General features: G+C 46.6%; 2 protein-coding genes across 4 annotated transcripts in view; one reads left to right on the top strand and one right to left on the bottom strand.

The window, feature by feature from the left end:
* LOC138566136 (zinc finger protein 850-like) overlaps positions 1 to 17,611 on the top strand; it is a 317,241-nt gene that overhangs the window by 129,197 nt on the left and 170,433 nt on the right. The window contains exon 4 of one of the 2 annotated variants that reach the window (XR_011301846.1): positions 10,357 to 11,504. The exons of the other annotated variant lie outside the window; for it this stretch is intronic. The gene's annotated coding sequence lies outside the window, so the exon portion shown is untranslated. Of the gene's footprint in view, positions 1 to 10,356; positions 11,505 to 17,611 lie in introns of those variants that run through there. 2 annotated transcript variants of the gene reach the window in all.
* LOC138566132 (zinc finger protein 850-like) overlaps positions 8,973 to 17,611 on the bottom strand; it is a 459,100-nt gene continuing 450,461 nt past the window's right edge. Inside the window, exon 5 of one of the 2 annotated variants that reach the window (XM_069643136.1) lies at positions 8,973 to 16,612. In XM_069643136.1, the coding sequence (XP_069499237.1) occupies positions 14,241 to 16,612 (2,372 nt within the window). In that variant the 3' untranslated portion in view covers positions 8,973 to 14,240. Of the gene's footprint in view, positions 17,605 to 17,611 lie in introns of both variants that reach the window. The other variant, XM_069643134.1, reaches the window with a different exon arrangement.

The following is a 17,611-nucleotide window of genomic DNA, read 5'->3' as shown; positions in this document are numbered from 1 at the left end:
GTCTTGCATGTCGACATTGTGCTGGCTATGTGTATGGTCTACGCTGTTTCCATGATGAATCATGTGTTTTTCTGTCTATGTGCAGGTGATGAGGCACTGGAGGCAGAGGAGGAGGTGGAGGAGGTACAGGATAGTGAGCCGGGACCAACCACCAGTGGAGGATGTGGGGTGGTAGCCCATGACAATCCACTGGTTTTGCAAGTCATCCTGGACATGACTCATTCTGAGTCAGCCTCTGAAGATGCCTATGGCTCTGGTGGTAAAACCGACATGATTGCCTCTGTGATGTCGCAGGTGAGTGCATGGGTTGTGGACCCTGTTGCATCCCAAGTGTCTGAAGGGGGGGGACCCCTCACAGGGCCAGTCTGTGTTGGTGTGTCCATCTGTGGGGCCACACTCCACAGTATTGACTCATGGGCCTGGGGCAGCTGATCAGGGGACGGATGCAGTCCTGCAGCCACAGGCACAACCATCACATGAAGAGCCAGGTTCCCTTGGCCAGGGGGGTCATGGGGTCCACAAACGCAGTGGCCGTACATCAACTGGCTTTAATAATAATAATTTTGCATTTATATAGTGCTACAAATGAGCGCTGCTTATTATTACCCACGGTGTGTGGTGCTCATTTATCGACCTTGGAAGGATGAATGGCTGAGTTTGGCCCTGCCGGGTTTCGAACCTGCGTTAACAAGCTCTGCACAGATATCAAAGCGCGTGCTCTACTCGCTGCGCCACTTGACCGGCTTTACTGTGTGGGAGCAGTCCATGTATGCTGTTGCATGACAAGAGGCTGATTCACAGGAAATGTTGGCTCAGGGCATGGATAGGGTGGCCAATTTCATGATCCCCCCGGCTATAAAGGTGGAGCAGCAGGCATTGCGGTCCACATGCCGCACACGCTGGCTGAACATGCTGGCCAGCAACAGGAGCTGACAGGCAGACCTGTGGGATCTGCACGCATCCTTGACTGCAGAGGGTCGGGCCCAAAGGGAAGCCCTGAGGTTGGAGTATAGGTCCCTCAGGACAACACTGGCTACACTCGAGGCATCCAGCAGTAGGCAGTATGAACAGCAGTTGCAACTGATGACTTCTGCCATCACGGAGGAACTGCGTGCATCCCGTGAGGTGTTGCATGGAAACCTCAGAGCCAATAAGTTGCAGCTGCATGCATCCCCTTTTTTCTGCTGACGAGGTTTCGAGACAAGTCCGATCTATGAAAGTCTCATCAACACAGGTCCACCCCTGTTCCTCCAAAACTATTAAGGACCGCATCGACTCCTTGGCTCCTGCCCTTGCTGACTTCTGCAATCACTCCTTCGCCTCTGGAGTCTTCCCATCCCCTCTCAAGCACTCCCTTGTGCACCCCCTTCTTAAGAAACCCTCTTCCGACCCTTCCTGCCCAGCTAACTATCTTCCTGGGCAAGCTTCTGGAGAAACTGGCCATCTCCCAGCTAAATCTCCATGCTGAATCTGTTGGTAGCCTCCATGACCATCAGTCTGGCTTCAGAGCTGCCAGAAGCACGGAAACTGCTCTCCTGAACATCTGTGAGGGCCTGCTCTCGAACCTTGACTCTAACATTCCATGTGTTCTCATTTTGCTTGATCTCTCTTCTGCCTTTGATACTGTCAACCTTACCATCCTGCTCAACCGTCTCTGTGATAACCTGGGTATTACTGGACAGGCTCTGGCTTGGCTGACCTCTTTCCTCTCAAATCGACCCTCCCAGATCCAACTTGGGTCTTTCCTCTCTGACATCTTTTTCTCTACCTGTGGTGTCCCCCAGGGTTCTAACCTCTCTCCCTGGCTGTTCAACCAGTATCTGGCTCTTCTCACCCACCACATCGCTGCTCTCTGCTCCAACTTTTAGTGCTATGCGGATGATACCCAGCTCATTTTCAGGCTACCCTCGGCCTCCTCTTCTCCTTCCCTCATCTCTGACTGTCTTTCTGCTATCCAGGAATGGTGTGCCGCCAACGACCTCTGCCTTAACGCCAGTAAGACTGAGATTCTACTCATCGGCACACCCACTCCCTCCTTCCATGCAGCTCTCTGGCCGGCCTCTCTTGGCCCTCTTCCTGCTCTTACCTGCAAGGCAAAAAACCTTGGGGTCATCTTCGACTCCACACTCTCCTTCTCTCCTCACATTTCTGACGTTTCTAAGAAGTCACACTACCAGCTGCACCTCCTCAGAGGTATCCTTCCTTTCCTCTCCTTCCCCCAGAAACTCACTGTCTCCAGAGCCCTGGTTCTCTCGAAGCTGGACTACTGTAACAGTCTCTATCTAAATCTGCCTGCCTCTACTCTCCACCCTCTGCAACTCATCCAGAACAGGACTGCGAGACTTGTCCTTGGCCTCAAGCCCAGGGACCGTATCTCTCCAGGACTGAATTCGCTACACTGGCTCCCTGTGGCTGCGAGGATTAAGTTCAAAACCCTCTGCATTGTCCACAAGGCCTTCTGGGGCTTGGGGCCAAAATACATTCAGCTCTCTCTTCCTAAATATCTTCCTTCTCGAGCTCTTCGCTCATCCGCCTCCAACTCCCTCAGGGTCAGCCGCTTCTCCAAGCAACGAGTTGGGGGGAGATCTCTCTCCGCAGCAGGGGCCTCCCTCTGGAACAGCCTTCCTGCCTCCCTGAAACTTGAGGAGAACCATCTCCGGTTCCGGAAGCACCTCAAAACCTTCCTCTTTGCCTCTGCTTTCTCTCCCCCTCTCCCCTGCTAAATCACTGAAACTGTACTGAATCAGCGACTGGGCCACTCACCAATCTCGGTCCTTGGCCCAGCCACTCTCCCCTGCACTGCCACCCTGGCAACCCCTGCACTGCGGGACTGTCTCTGTATCCCTACAGCCCCCCTTCCCAGCACTTGTCTGCACTTATCTTGCACTTGCCACCAGCTGGCCCTTATTATTTATCTTGTATGTTACTAACCCTGTACTGCACTTTCCCCTCTCCCTTTCCCCCTGCACTTTTCCCGTCCCCCTACCCATGCACTTGCGCGATCTGAATGACACCTGGCCGAGTAGGATCGTTGTCTGTCTCCCCTTGTTCCCCCCTCCCTGCCTCGTCACGCCTTGAAACACTGTGTATAGGCGCTTTACAAATGCCATATCATATCATATCATATCATCTCAGTGCCATCGAAGACCAGACTAGGGCCATACGTTACGTGGTGTACCTCCCATACCACTTCCACACTCAGATGCACCACCAGAGTATGACGACAGCAGCAACAGGTCTCCTGATCCCTGATAGCCGTGCAGCCCATAAACCCATGGAGGGTTGGTTTTTTTCACACATCATCCACACATGTGCACATTGCACCTCCTCCCTCCTGGGTGCCCCCTCCCCCCGCAAGTCCCATATCGGCAATTATGAATTTTCTTTTTTTTTTCTTTTTCTGTCTATTGTGCTTTTATGTGACAGTGTGTTGCTTAGTGTGGCATCCAAAGGCATTCACCGTGGTTTCCAGCTGGACCCATGCAGGCTTGTCCCTTGTCTCGTGTTGGTACCCTCCTTGTTTGTGCCTTGGGGTCCAGACACATGTGCTCCTCCTGCTTCCCCTTTCCATGGGCTTGCAAGTAGTGCATTGTGTGAAAGTAACTTACACATTGGCAATGGGCTTCCATGATATCTGTGGGCAGTCTCAAGTCCAACATGTGTATTCACCCCTAGTGGCAATCATAATTGTTTGTCCCTTTTGGTTTGTGCATTTAGTCCCATACTTTGTTGGTGTGTTAACTTCATTTATTTGCTTGTCTGTCTTCATTGGTGCTGGCCTTACGGCTGTATACAATTTGATGATCCCTTTGGTTGTCTGGAACACACGTATGTCCAAGGTAACATGTGCAAATCGCTGCACATTGTAGCACGAGTGCAGTTGTGTCTGGTCGCAGGTGGAGGGCTTCACTGTTTGGTGCTGTGTGTCTGGTATGTTGTACTGGGCAATCGTTGATCCCGTGTACATTGTTGGGTTTAGTTGACGTGGGCGGTTGATTCATGGTCTTGGTCCATTGATTGTTCATCCCTTTGTGGCAGTGGTGTAATGTGTTGGCCATTTGTTTCTCTGCTTGTGAATTGCATGCCATGGAATGTTGTGTGGGACAGGTGACATGAATTGTGGGGGGGTTTGGGTGACATACCAGCATTTAGATGGCTGCATTGGCATGGTGGTGGTTGGAAGCTCCTTCTTCCATGAGTCCCTTTTGGACATGCCAGATTGTGTTGCTTTTAGTGCTAGGGAATGCACACAATGTGGCACTTCCGAGGCCACATTCTCAGGGAGGTAAGGCTTGGACAAATGTTTGCCCCTTTGCCATCATCGATTGTGGCCTGACATGTGCCAGGGCTGTGTGCACTATGCAGGGGTTGGATTCTAGGTGAAAAACTGTGCCACAAGCTGGGTACGGGCAACGTCACCACGTGTTCTTTACCCTCCCATGCGCAGGTGCCATGCATGTGGTTGGGGACATAGGGGCACCACCATGTCCACCGGTACTCCCTGCTGTGTTGCAACATTGTGCAGGACACAAGCTGCCACAATCATCCTGCACACTACTGGGGGTGCATAGAGTAGCTGTCCTCCAGAGTGGTCAAGGGAGCGGAAGCGTGACTTGAGCACTCCGAATGTGCGCTCCACTATGGCCCTGGTTGCAAAATGGGCTACGTTGTATCTTACCTGGGGTGCTCAGTGGGTAGGCACCCGTGGAGATGAGATGGATTGTCAGTGACGTGGTTTAGTCTGCGTGAGAAATGCATGCCATTGGCGGGCCATTTGTACTCACCAATGAGCCATTTGTTGCCATGCCTCCCAGCTTCCAGGGCTCGGTGTAGGGGTGACATTCTGTAGATGAAACTATTGTGGGTGGACCCTTGATAGTTCGCACATACAGAGGTGGTGATTCCCTTGGCATCACATACAACCTGCACATTGATGGAATGCCAGTGCTTGCAATTGCGATGTGCTCTGTGGCCCTAGGTGGACGTAGGGCCACATGGGGGCAATCAATGGCACCCAGCACTTTGGGGAAGTGTGCCACCCCATAGAAGCCCTGGACCATGGCCTGCCTTTCTGCGGGGGTTCTGGGCATGTATATGTGCCTGCGGACTGAGGGGCGTGCAGTCATGACTGCCAACACCTGGTGTAGGTAGCGTGACGGCGTGGCCTATGAAACACCCCCAACTATGGCAGTTGTCCGCTGAAATGACCCAGTGGCCAGAAAATGCAGTACATTGAGCACATTTCCCAAGGGGCTCAGTGCTTGGGAGCACAGGGTGGGTGATGTGAGGTCATCCTCCTACTCAGTGACCAGGTCTAGGATGATGTGAGGTGGAAACCTATACCTGCCATAGACCTGGTCATTAGGCATCCGAAAAAGGCTGGTCTTGGGTAAATAAAATGCGGGACCTGTGTTAGGCAGAATCACCTGCACTACCCTTTGTGAACACTACAGGCAATTAAGACTACAAGTGTAAGCACAATTTCACCTTTGGTACAAGCCTGTACTACACAGTAAAGTGGTAGCGATGGCTGAGCAGCCAGATTTATCTCAAGAGTTTAAGTGAGCCATAGAACAAGTTACACAAGGAACCAACTAATACAGTGATTCAAACAAACACTTACTCAAGGTTTCCTGGTAAAAGAATATACATTTATTTACTCAGTCAGTTATAAAACATTAGACTAGCATACGCAGCTCAATATCACACACTAATAAACCACAAAAATCCAACCGGTAAGTAATTGAACAAGTTTACCTCCTGTGAAGTGGGAGCAAAATTGCACTTCAAATACTTATTAAAGGGATAAAAAGACAAGGTTATAAGAATAGGCAGCCCAAATACATTCATAGGCAGGGCAAAAGGTTTCAGTTAAATACAACCAGCAATTCTTCCTTGGCCAAAGTCAATGGTTCAGAGTCTTTGTATAGGAAAGCACAATTCTGTCAATTAACGGTTAAGTCTTTGCCACAGAGTTTAGAAGAATGTGGCTAGGCGAAAAGTTTGAAGAATGTTTAGGGAACGACAAGCTTTCGAAGTTGATGAAAGTTTTGCGCACTTTCTCGATGGCCGAAAATACTTCCGGACTGTGTTTGCACAGTACCTTTTTAATGAAGAAAGCTGTAGCTGAGGCAGTTGTTCCTGGCAGTCCGAGCAGATCTCGCTGTTCCCGGGCTTCAGTCTTGGGGACAAGAAGGAGGACATCGGGAGGTTCCTGCACTGCCCAGGGATGAGGCCAAAAGCTGTAGCAATACGTCAGTTTAAGGTGTGAGTTCCTTAAAGTCCACAAGCTGGTTTCCTTCCCTCTGGCTATCCGGTTTTCAACAGCACTCTGATGAAAATTCGACCAGATGGTGACTGTGTCCAGGTGGCTTGCGAGTTGGTTGTTCCCACCAAACTCAAGGGAAGAAGTTAACCTTGAAGGACTTCTCTGTCGATTGGAGTTTCAGGCAATTCGGACCTGCAGCAGGGCTTCACCGGTCGTCCAGGAGTTCCAACAGTCCTCTTCCTTCAGTTTGTCTTTGGTTCTTTCGTTGCAGTGGTCTACTCCACTTTGCAAGTCCCAGAGACTTGCTTTTAAACAGTTTACACCCATTCATTCCAGCCTGGCTGTCACTCAACAGAAGCAGAGTGGCTGTCCTTGCCAGACAGCCAGCCAGCCAATCACGCCAGAGTGCATTTAGGATTCCTAGGAGACTAAGCACAGGGAGTTTCTGGCACCTCCCTTACATCTTGTCCATCCCAGACACTCAGGTGCCAGAGGAGGGCTTCAGCACTGAAGACCGCCAAAGGCCAACGAACAAGGGGACCAAACCTGGTTTGGCATGCAGAGACAAACACAAGAAGGACTTTTCCTAAAAGAAATGGTGAAAAAAAGTTGACCAGAGTCTGTTTTTACAGATAGGTCTTGGGCACCATATTGAAAAACATGGCTGACCCGATTTAAAGCTATCGTTGTTAGCGGTCGGGAAAAATCACGATAGTTGAATTAAACCACTGCCACCAACCATTTAAAGTAGGAAAAGGTAACATTTTACTGTTACATGAGTGTTTTGACTCAGGGGAAGCTAGGCAACCCCTCCAGCACTCTATAGGAAGATAGTGTGTGCTGGGTCAGTAAATTTAAAGAGACTAGCAAAATCAATTTAACTTTACATACTCTGGGAGACGTTAGTCAGTCCCAGAGAAGGTATTTAAACCTTGGGAAGTCTGAAAGACACCCCTGTGGCACTGCACTGATGGTGCTGTGTGACACTCAGAAAAAGATTATGCCACTAGAGTTGTTTTAAAACTCCATAACCAAAGAACACAAAAGTAAAACACACACAAAATACATGGAAGAATGGGAAAAAAGGCTCACACTCTTCCCAGGTAAAAAAATCAAATACTAGAAATCCAGAAAAGTTGCTGGGGGTCTCAAAAGGTAAGGAAAATTAGAACATATTGATAATTCTCCCTAACAGCCTGGCTATCCTCCTCCTCCTGCGGTGTCCTACGATCACTGCTGCAAGGAATGGTGCATTCATCGTAGCTGTATATGCGCGTTTGTGTTTGTGCATGCTTTTTATGCATTCCTTTAGGTGCACGGTGACGCTTACACCTGCTTTGGCTTGGCGGGCGAGTTTCCGTATTAGCGCATATTTTTCCACGCACAGGAGAGCCCAGTTCAATTCCATGAATATGTGTTGTTAGCGTGCGTGAGGGCGTTGCGAGTATTTTACTGTGATACTTCCCAAATAACGCCCACATTTACGCTTGTTGTCCCCCCCCCCCTTTTAGGTGTGTTCACTGGACGTTGTGCACCTTCACTGGGTGTCTCGCGCAAGGCGTTCATAGTGTTGCAGTGACGTGCTGGACCCGCGCGGATTCATCGCAGGTCTCAGGTAAGCCACAAGCAATGTGTTTCATGAATCGGAAAACAGGCGCTTGCATGACTTTTGCACAAAAGTGCCTCATTTTCAGCGCACATTTATTCCATGAATTGGGCCCACAATATGGCTACCTTCCACAGTTAGTCTAAATGCAAAATATGGCTACCTTACACAATTGGGCAGTATTACAATAGGTAGGGAGAAGGCTGGAGGGGGAGGAGCCGGGGGTGATGGGATGGCAACAGGGGTCGGGAGTGCCAGAAAATAAGCACTGATGGCACCGAATTTAAAACTGAGAAAGGGGTGCTTTAGGAGGCAACTTACCCTGCAGCTGCTGGAAAGCACACAAGTACGGCACAAAAACAAACCAATGCTTTTATGTGCTTTTGTAGGGAAAGCCTTTCTTTTCGGGACTAAGAGCCAATCAGGGAGGGGTGACGCAGGAGTGGGGGGCGAAAGGACGGCAATGGGGGATGGGAGGGTCAGAAAATAAGCGGCAAACTGGGAGTTGAGCGTTCTGAGACCCATGGGCATGTAGTCTCGCGTGTTACAAAAATGAAAACAAATAAATATAAAATAACATCATCTCCCCCTGTATTTTCAGAGCACCCACTGTTCATACCTGCTCGAATCGCCCCAAATCACTCTCTGGCCATGTCCCAGACTGGCTTTTCTTTATGTAGGTTCTTTTTTGAGATTTCGTTCCCGCACATAACCAGCTTCTGACAGCTACAGGTGGAAACACTGCTGTGTGCCACGAGCTGTGCCCGCCGACGCAGCAAAAAGCAGCCAGCATGATTGTCCGAATATAGACTGATTAAATGTTGCATGCAACCTACACTGACTGAATTCATCATTGCATAAACCATTATTCCTGTTGTGTAAATACAAACATGATAAGAACATTTAAGAAGTTGACAAATCACATTCATTCTAACATAAAAGTGAAATCAAGACGTCACCCCACTTCCTAAAACACATTCATCAGCTCTGTTCCAGGAAGCAGTTTACTCCAGAGTAAAGACAGAAACAATAGATTTAACACACAAATGGAGGTACTATTAAACATTTATTTTTAATGAAACACAGCAACACATTGGATGAAGCTCAATATTCTTTTAATCAGGATTTCATGCACTGCGTGAACACAGGTGGGTAAGACTTACATTCAGCATGTCAGCTTTCCAGGATTACATTAATGTGGTAAACATGTTTGCCCACTATTCCTTCTTGAATTCAGAGAGCACAGCTATGATATCATTACACTCACAAAACTTTCATTTCAGACTGAATTTGTATGAGTTTGATTGTCTCACAGCTCAGTGAATACTTCTATTCCATTTGCACTTTCTACTTTATAAAATGTCACTTTTCTAATACACACGTCCATATAATTTAATGGACCACTTGGCATCTTCTCCAGGCCCTTCACACCAGACCAGTTTCTTATAAGATAGTGCTTTAACAGTGGGCATGCACCCCCCGCCCCCTTAGGTAACTGCACCTCCATATACCTGCCCCAGGCCAGGGAACTATCTACTAATCTTACATGCCCCAAATTGAGACAGGCAATAGTGTAAAACACCACAGGGGGCCTGAAGAGACGAGTGTTCCACTAGAGACAGGCAATAGTGTAATACACTAGAGGGGATCCTGAGGAGAAGAGTGTTCCACTAGAGACAGGCAATAGTGTAATACACTAGAGGGGATCCTGAGGAGAAGAGTGTTCCACTAGAGACAGGTAATAGTGTAATACCCTAGAGGGGGTCCTGAGGGGAAGAGTGTTGCACTAGAGATAGCAATAGTCTAATACATGAGAAGGGATCCTGAGGGGAAGAGGGTTGCACTAGAGATAGGCAATAGTGTATTACACCAGAGGGGGCCCTGAGGAGAAGAGTGTTGCACTAGAGACAGGCAATAGTGTAATACTCTAGAGGGGTCCTGAGGGGAAAAGTGTTCCACTAGAGATAGGCAATGGTGTAATACACTAGAAGGGATCCTGAGGAGAAGAGCGTTCCACTAGAGATAGGCAATAGTGTATTACACCAGAGGGTATCCGGAGGGGAAAAGGAGCGGAGTGCCACAAAATGTGCTGCAAAAGCAGAAACACTGCAGAGTTCAGTGTGGAGGATTTTCTAGACGAGTCATGTGTTTCTTGGAAAATGACGTCTGGAGTAATACTGAAGATTCCAGTTCAGGGATTCCATTCTCCACGTTTTCTTTTTGATGACCATTGCCTTTGCCCATGTGTTTTGCAAACCTTAGTCTAATTAGCCATGTGAGAATGCAACTTTCTCGCAGTGTATTAAGGAGGGCTCCCATTTGGAATGTGTTAATCCCTTTGTTTTGAAGTTGAAAGTAAAATGACAATTCTCATTCCCAGTAGAGAAATGTTTTACTTAAACAGAACCAAATGTAACTTGGTTTTTCAAGCATCTTAGTGTCTTGCAATTCATGTAAAATAAAATATATTTTTTCCTTTCAGTTTCTCTACAGATCAGCAGTAATACCTGTGGAACAACTCCCAGTGGTGAAGCGTGGCTAGTATCTGTGATGAATCCTGCTGTGTCCTCACGAAACCCTGCCTAAAGTCTCCTCCCAGAAGGCCAGAGGAAGGCAGCTGCTACCTGATCTTAATCCTGGTGGCGGTATTAGCCGGGAGGATCACCTGGGAGGAGAAGGGCCGCAAGGGAATGGGATTGCTCTGTTGAGAGGGATGCAATATTTGTCTTCTTCTAAAGGGGAGATTGCTATGATACCAGAATACCCAATGGCTTGCTGTCAGAGTAAGGCCTCTCTTCTCCAATTTACCCGTTTGGTTGGTAGGGAAAACCATTGTGATCAGATTGGGAAGAATGTATATAGGAAGCAGAGGGTTAAGACCTTGGCATCTAATGAATATAATTCTCCCTTTAATCTAAACTAATCATTAACCTAAATCTTTCCCCAAAAGTATGTCTACTAGAAGGAGTGAATTGATTAATATGGAGGACTGTATTTGTGATCAGAACATTGGTGACTTTAAGCCCCACAATGCCCAAAGTTCTGGGACGAGGAAGAGGGAATTGGAGGCAATAAACTGCAAGGTGCAGTCTAGTGGTTCTAATGACCCTCACCTGAGGGGGCCTTCTGAATACATAAGGCCCCCCAGGTGCTGGCTGTGAGAACTAGAAGGTGGCGCAGAAGCAGGAGTTATGAGATGCAGTTGCAGCAGCAGAGAAGTGAAGACGTCAGAGCCGCCACTGTTGTTGTGGAAGCAGAGACCGGTCCTGAGAGGGTCTTCAGAGTGGTAACTCTGAACTGCAGAGATCACGCAGTGGGAAGCAGTAGCCTGACAAACTGTCCCGTGAGACAGAGAGACTTTCTTCGTTGTATGCCTGGTTCTGGTGGATGGCGAGCACCGGGGTGCAAGAGGAGCAAGGCAGGCTCCTTTCCCAAGCGGCGCCTGCCACGGGAATGTGACCGAGGCTGTCAGGAGTTCAGAAGTCCACAGGCGAAGCAGCAGCAGCGGTTCGAGCAGACGCTGACTGCTAGCAACACTTTTGAATATCGAACTAATGTAAGAAGGTTACGTGGGTGCTACAGTCACTTTAAAGGAAAGCAAGGTTGCAACCATTACTGCCAAAATGAAAACAGGGTAATTTTACAGCAAAATAAAACCCAACATTGCCAGAGCCAAAAAGAGGCAATATTAAATGAGATCAATAACCACCATTGCAAAAGCAAAGAGGGGGCCATAATTTGACACACATATAGCCTGCATTGGCAACATAAGAAAGTGATATTGCAGAGAGACTGTAACCTTTATTCCTAGAGTGAGGAAGAGGCAATAATTAAACCACCCACCAACATACATTGCCTAAGCCAAAGAAAGGTAAGTGTGATAAGGAAACATTATAAGCAGTTGTTTCATGTGAAAGAGAGAGAAACATAGTGGAAACCTTCCTTGTAAGAGGTATCAAGGAGGAGAGGAACAGAACATGCATTGCCTAGGGCAAATATATCCATGAGGAATGAACAGCACCAATGTGTATTGTGTGTTCACAAGGACATGTGAAGCCTAAATGTATTTCAGGGTCAAAGACCTTTATGAAAGTGTGAGGCAAGCCTTACCACACAGAACCTTTAGCAGTGTTAGGAGTTTTTGCCCTGGCAGGGGAGTATACCAGTACAGGGTTTAAATGGTAGTCCTAGCAGGTTAGTGGACTAGGAAGAAGACATTAAAGTACTACATTGTGGTTGACAGTTGTGATGGAAAGGAAGTGGCAAGGCCACTATTGTGTTTGATGAATTGGGGGAAAAAAATCCCGACAAAGACATTGTTTTGAATCAAGAATTATTGAATTGTCTGTTTTCTAAGAAGGCGAAGCGATATTGTAAGGTTGACTACCAGTTTGAACCACTTTTCTTTTACATTTTGTGGAAATTTGTCAAATGCCAAGTGAAAGACTTTTGAATCAAGAAGAACCTTATGAATAGAACTTGGCTATACTAAAGGGGAACTTTCTTATTTGGAACCTTAATTGAAAATCCTGCTTTTGAACCTGGGCAAGGGGATCTGACCCTGGCTACAAGGATCCGGGTTCATGTTGAATATAATAGTTATTTCTGCTAAACCTGAATTGCCATATTGCACCTTTATGAGTGTCATGTATGTATGAGTGTGAGGGTCAGATTCCTTTCGTTAGAGGGTTTCCTTTAGTCTTGTTTTGATAGGCAGGGACATCCTCTTCAGGTTAGGGAGAGTATGGCATTTGTCACACCCTTTTCAGTTAATAAAATGGCTAATTGTGAACAACCTTTGCAAAGCTGTCAGCCTCGTATTTCTGACACCTCACATATCACTGGCCTGAATATATCTATGGAGCTGAGAGGTGACATCAGGAAAGCCAGCAGCTATGTGCCCATTGCTTCCGATGTTATAGCTGGGAGCATTGCTACTTTTACATTGGGAGTGTTTGACAATTCATGGGGAGAAAATGTGATCAATACATCGCTTATCTGTAGGACTGGGACTAAGAGCTGCCTTCTTTTAAAAAATAAAAATGCCTTCTCTATGGTACGTATTCATCAAAAGGTCACATGGTCTGTGGTGGTGTGCAATCTTAGAGGGCATTCCAGATATGGGGAGCTAACCCCAAAAAGCTACACCACCTGGCTACCTTTGGAAACCAGAAATCCTCATCTAGAGGGATAGAACTATATATACAGGCAGGACAAGGGTAAAAGGACGGACTGCAGAAAAGGGGGACGTGTGCCATAAAGGGAACAATGGGATAGACACAGCACCTTAAACCCAATCTGAGAGGTTGCAGTACCTCACATTAACCAGAGTGATAAGGCCACATTTCTGAATGCATGAAAGAAGCAGGTTGGGCACCTCTGTGTCACTTGAAGTTAGTCACATATGCCAGGGAGCACAGAATAAAATAGCAAGTGAGTATGAAGTCTAAGAAATCTGAGGTTATTGTGCAGCAACTTAATTTGGGAATAAACTGCTGCCAACCACAGCATCCAAGAGACAGGCAAGGTTGATGGCGTGAGCACCAAGCTCAGAGGAAGGCCAGAGAACCATGCCAAGTGCCTGGTGCAACCCCAATAACCAATATAGATGTGTCAGTCATTGAGAAACCATTCACTTGGTCATGGGTATCAGACAGCTGTGAAAGTAGAGTGATACCTTTGCTGAGCAACCACATAAGCAGAAGAGGATCATCCTGGTCATTAGGGACTCTGATATCAAATGCGACATCATAACTGCTAATGTTCTATTATCCTGCAGGAATTGTAAAAAGGGTCCCTGGGGCGGGCATCTCTTAGACTAAGTAGGATTAATGGTCAGTAGCGTCAGAGGCAACCGAGAGGTTCAAGTTAATACTAAATGTTTTTCTGTTACCATCTACACAAATAGTTATGCATTTAATGACAGGCAGCGTCTTGGAAAAGAAATCCTAGGACAGTTTCCCTCATATATCCAAAGAGTGTCTATACTTATTGATTCAACCACTGAGTCTTAAAACATTTTCAAAATGTTGGTGCCCATTAATCTGCATGAGGTCCTTCGGCAAAGTGTGCCATGGGATGGCTACCTTAGTACAGAAGGTACAGTCTCGTTTTAGAATATCTCAGAAGGGATGCCTTTGAAATAACAGTGATTCAACCAATCATAAAAAGCCATTTGTGTGCCAAAGAAAACTGGGAACAGCTGCCGCAATAGGTTCATCACAGTGTTAGTAAATAGCCATGCCAAACTCAGACCCATTGTAGAAGCACCACCTCCTCCCTGAAGCTTCAATTGCAGATGGGACTTAACCACCTACATGTCCTCTTGTAGGGCAGATGAGAACACTGGAGTATTCTCCACATTCACTACACTGCAATGGTTCCTAATTCATGCTTTATCTGGTGCCTAACAAGGTTACTCTTCGCAATACAGCTCTTCCCATATTCTGTGCACACATGAGGTTTCTCACTTGTTTGTCTTCTCTGGTGGCTAGTAAGATGTTCCTTCTGTGCAAACCCTTTCCCACATTCAGTGCACACATGCAGATTCTCACCCATACGTGTTCTCTGGTGGCTAATAAGATTTCTCTTCTGAACAAATCCTTTCCCACATTCAATGCACACATAAGGTTTCACACCTGTATGTGTTCTCTGGTGGCTAAAAAGAGTTCCGTTCTGAGCAAACCATTTCCCACACTCAACACACTCATGAGGTTTCCCAACTGTATGTGTTCTCTGGTGGCTAATAAGATATTCCTTCAGAGCAAACCCCTTCCCACATTCAGTGCACTCATGAGGTTTCTCACCTATATGTGTTCTCTGGTGGCTGGTGAGCTCTTGTTTCGAAGCAAACCCCTTCCCACATTCAGTGCACTCATGTGGTTTCTCACCTGTATGTGTTCTTTGGTGTCTAGTAAGATGCACTTTCTTAGCAAACCCTTTCCCACATTCACTGCACACACAAGGTTTTTCACCTGTATGTGTTCTCTGGTGGCAAATAAGAGTTCCCCTCTGAGCAAACCATTTCCCACATTCAGTGCACTCATGAGGTTTCTCACCTGTATGTGTTCTCTGGTGGTGAATAAGACCTCTCTTATTAGCAAACCCCTTCCCACATTCAGTGCACTCATGAGGTCTCTCACCTGTATGTGTTCTTTGGTGTCTAGTAAGCTGTACTTTCTTAGCAAACCCTTTCCCACATTCACTGCACACATGAGGTTTCTCACCTGTATGTGTTCTCTGGTGGCTAATAAGGACATCCTTTCGAGCAAACCTTTTCCCACATTCGGAGCACACATGAGGTTTCTCACCTGTATGTGTTCTCTGATGAATAGTAAGCGCTCGCTTCTGAGAAAACCCTTTCCCACATTCAGAGCACACATGGGGTTTCACACCTGTATGTGTTCTCTGGTGGGTAATAAGAGTTACCTTCAAAGCAAACCCTTTCCCACATTCAGAGCACACATAAGGCTTTTCACCTGTATGTGTTCTCTGGTGTTCAATAAGATTTCCCTTCTGAGAAAACCCTTTCCCACATTCCGTGCACTCATGAGGCTTCTCACCTGCATGTGTTCTCTTGTGGCGAGTGAGTTTTTGTTTCCCAGCAAACCCCTTCCCACATTCAGAGCACTCATGTGGTTTCTCACCTGTATGTGTTCTTTGGTGTCTAGTAAGATGCACTTTCTTAGCAAACCCTTTCCCACATTCACTGCACACATAAGGTTTTTCACCTGTATGTGTTCTCTGGTGGCAAATAAGAGTTCCCCTCTGAGCAAACCATTTCCCACATTCAGTGCACTCATGAGGTTTCTCACCTGTATGTGTTCTCTGGTGGTGAATAAGACCGCTCTTATTAGCAAACCCCTTCCCACATTCAGTGCACTCATGAGGTGTCTCACCTGTATGTGTTCGTTGGTGTCTAGTGAGCTGTACCTTCTTAGCAAACCCTTTCCCACATTCACTGCACACATGAGGTTTCTCACCTGTATGTGTTCTCTGGTGGCTAATAACGACATCCTTTCGAGCAAACCTTTTCCCACATTCGGAGCACACATGAGGTTTCTCACCTGTATGTGTTCTCTGATGAATAGTAAGCGCTCGCTTCTGAGAAAACCCTTTCCCACATTCAGAGCACACATGGGGTTTCACACCTGTATGTGTTCTCTGGTGGATAATAAGAGTTACCTTCAAAGCAAACCCTTTCCCACATTCAGAGCACACATAAGGCTTTTCACCTGTATGTGTTCTCTGGTGTTCAATAAGATTTCCCTTCTGAGAAAACCCTTTCCCACATTCCGTGCACTCATGAGGCTTCTCACCTGCATGTGTTCTCTTGTGGCGAGTGAGTTTTTGTTTCCCAGCAAACCCCTTCCCACATTTAGAGCACACATAAGGTTTTTCACCTGTATGTGTTCTCTGGTGGAGAGTGAGCTCGTGTTTCCCAGCAAACCCCTTCCCACATTCAGAGCACACATGAGGTTTCTCACCTGTATGTAGTCTCTGGTGGCTAATAAGAGTTCCCCTCTGAGCAAACCATTTCCCACATTCAGTGCACACATGGGGTTTCTCACCTGTATGTGTTCTCTGGTGTATAATAAGATTACTCTTCAGAAGAAACCCTTTCCCACATTCAGAGCACAAATAAGGCTTTTCACCTGTATGTGTCCTCTGGTGGCGAGTGAGCTCTTGTTTCCCAGCAAACCCCTTCCCACATTCAGAGCACACATAAGGCTTTTCACCTGTATGAGTTCTCTGGTGGCGAGTGAGCTCTTGTTTCCCAGCAAACCCCTTCCCACATTCAGAGCACACATGAGGTTTCCCACCAGTGTGTATTCCCTGGTGGTAATTAAGCTTTCCTTTCTCAACAAACCCTTTCCCACATTCAGAGCACACATGAGGTTTCCTACCAGTGTGTGTTCTCTGGTGGTAATTAAGCTTTCCTTTCTCAAAAAACCCTTTCCCACATTCAATGCACACATGACGTTTTTCACCTGTATGCATTTTTGGGGGCAGACAAGTGTATCCTGCAAATGGACACTATTCTCACATTCAGTGAACTACTGAGGTTTTTCACCCATGTTCTCACGTGGGCAATAAGTATGTTCTTTAAATGCAAACATTTCTAATATTCTTTCAATGTGTAAGGTTTCTCATCAGTCTATTGTGTCAGGTGCTAAATAAGAGGCACTTCCCACTGAATCTTTTCCCAAATTCAGAGCACAAATTAACTTTCTCTTATGAAGATCATTTCTGGTGACAAACACGATTTTGCCTCTTTTTGAAGCTTTAAAATATTCAGCCCAAGGATATGTTTTGTCCAGTCAAATTTACAAGTGTTTCTCAAAATGCTTTAAAGAAACTACCTTTACATTCAGAATGCGTAGAAAATATCACTCACATGTGTTCTATCGGGAATAATAGTGAACTTAAAAACACTTTCCCTACTGCACATCAAACATTGTCCTTTTCATGTCAGGCATCCGTCAACCCCAGGATTGACAGAAGGAACAAGCTTGGTTACTGGATGTTACCACAAAGGAGTTGCATGGACAGAAGCCATCTGGTAGCCAATTAACTTCTCAATCTCAGTTCCTGAAGACTCTGAAAAGACAGCTGGACCCCAAACTTCTAAGATGCTTGGGAATTGCATATTCTAATAATGATGCTTTTCACTGCATTAGTCCAGAGGATCTAACAATAACTGCTGTTGCATTTCTGGGGCATCTTTCACCTGTTAA

This window comes from Ambystoma mexicanum, chromosome 2p, assembly GCF_040938575.1.
Source record: "Ambystoma mexicanum isolate Mex_15411 chromosome 2p, UKY_AmexF1_1, whole genome shotgun sequence".
In the NCBI taxonomy this organism is placed as follows: domain Eukaryota; kingdom Metazoa; phylum Chordata; class Amphibia; order Caudata; family Ambystomatidae; genus Ambystoma; species Ambystoma mexicanum.
The sequence above is the reverse complement of the archived record's forward strand: the minus strand, read 5'-3'. Positions and strand labels throughout refer to the sequence as shown.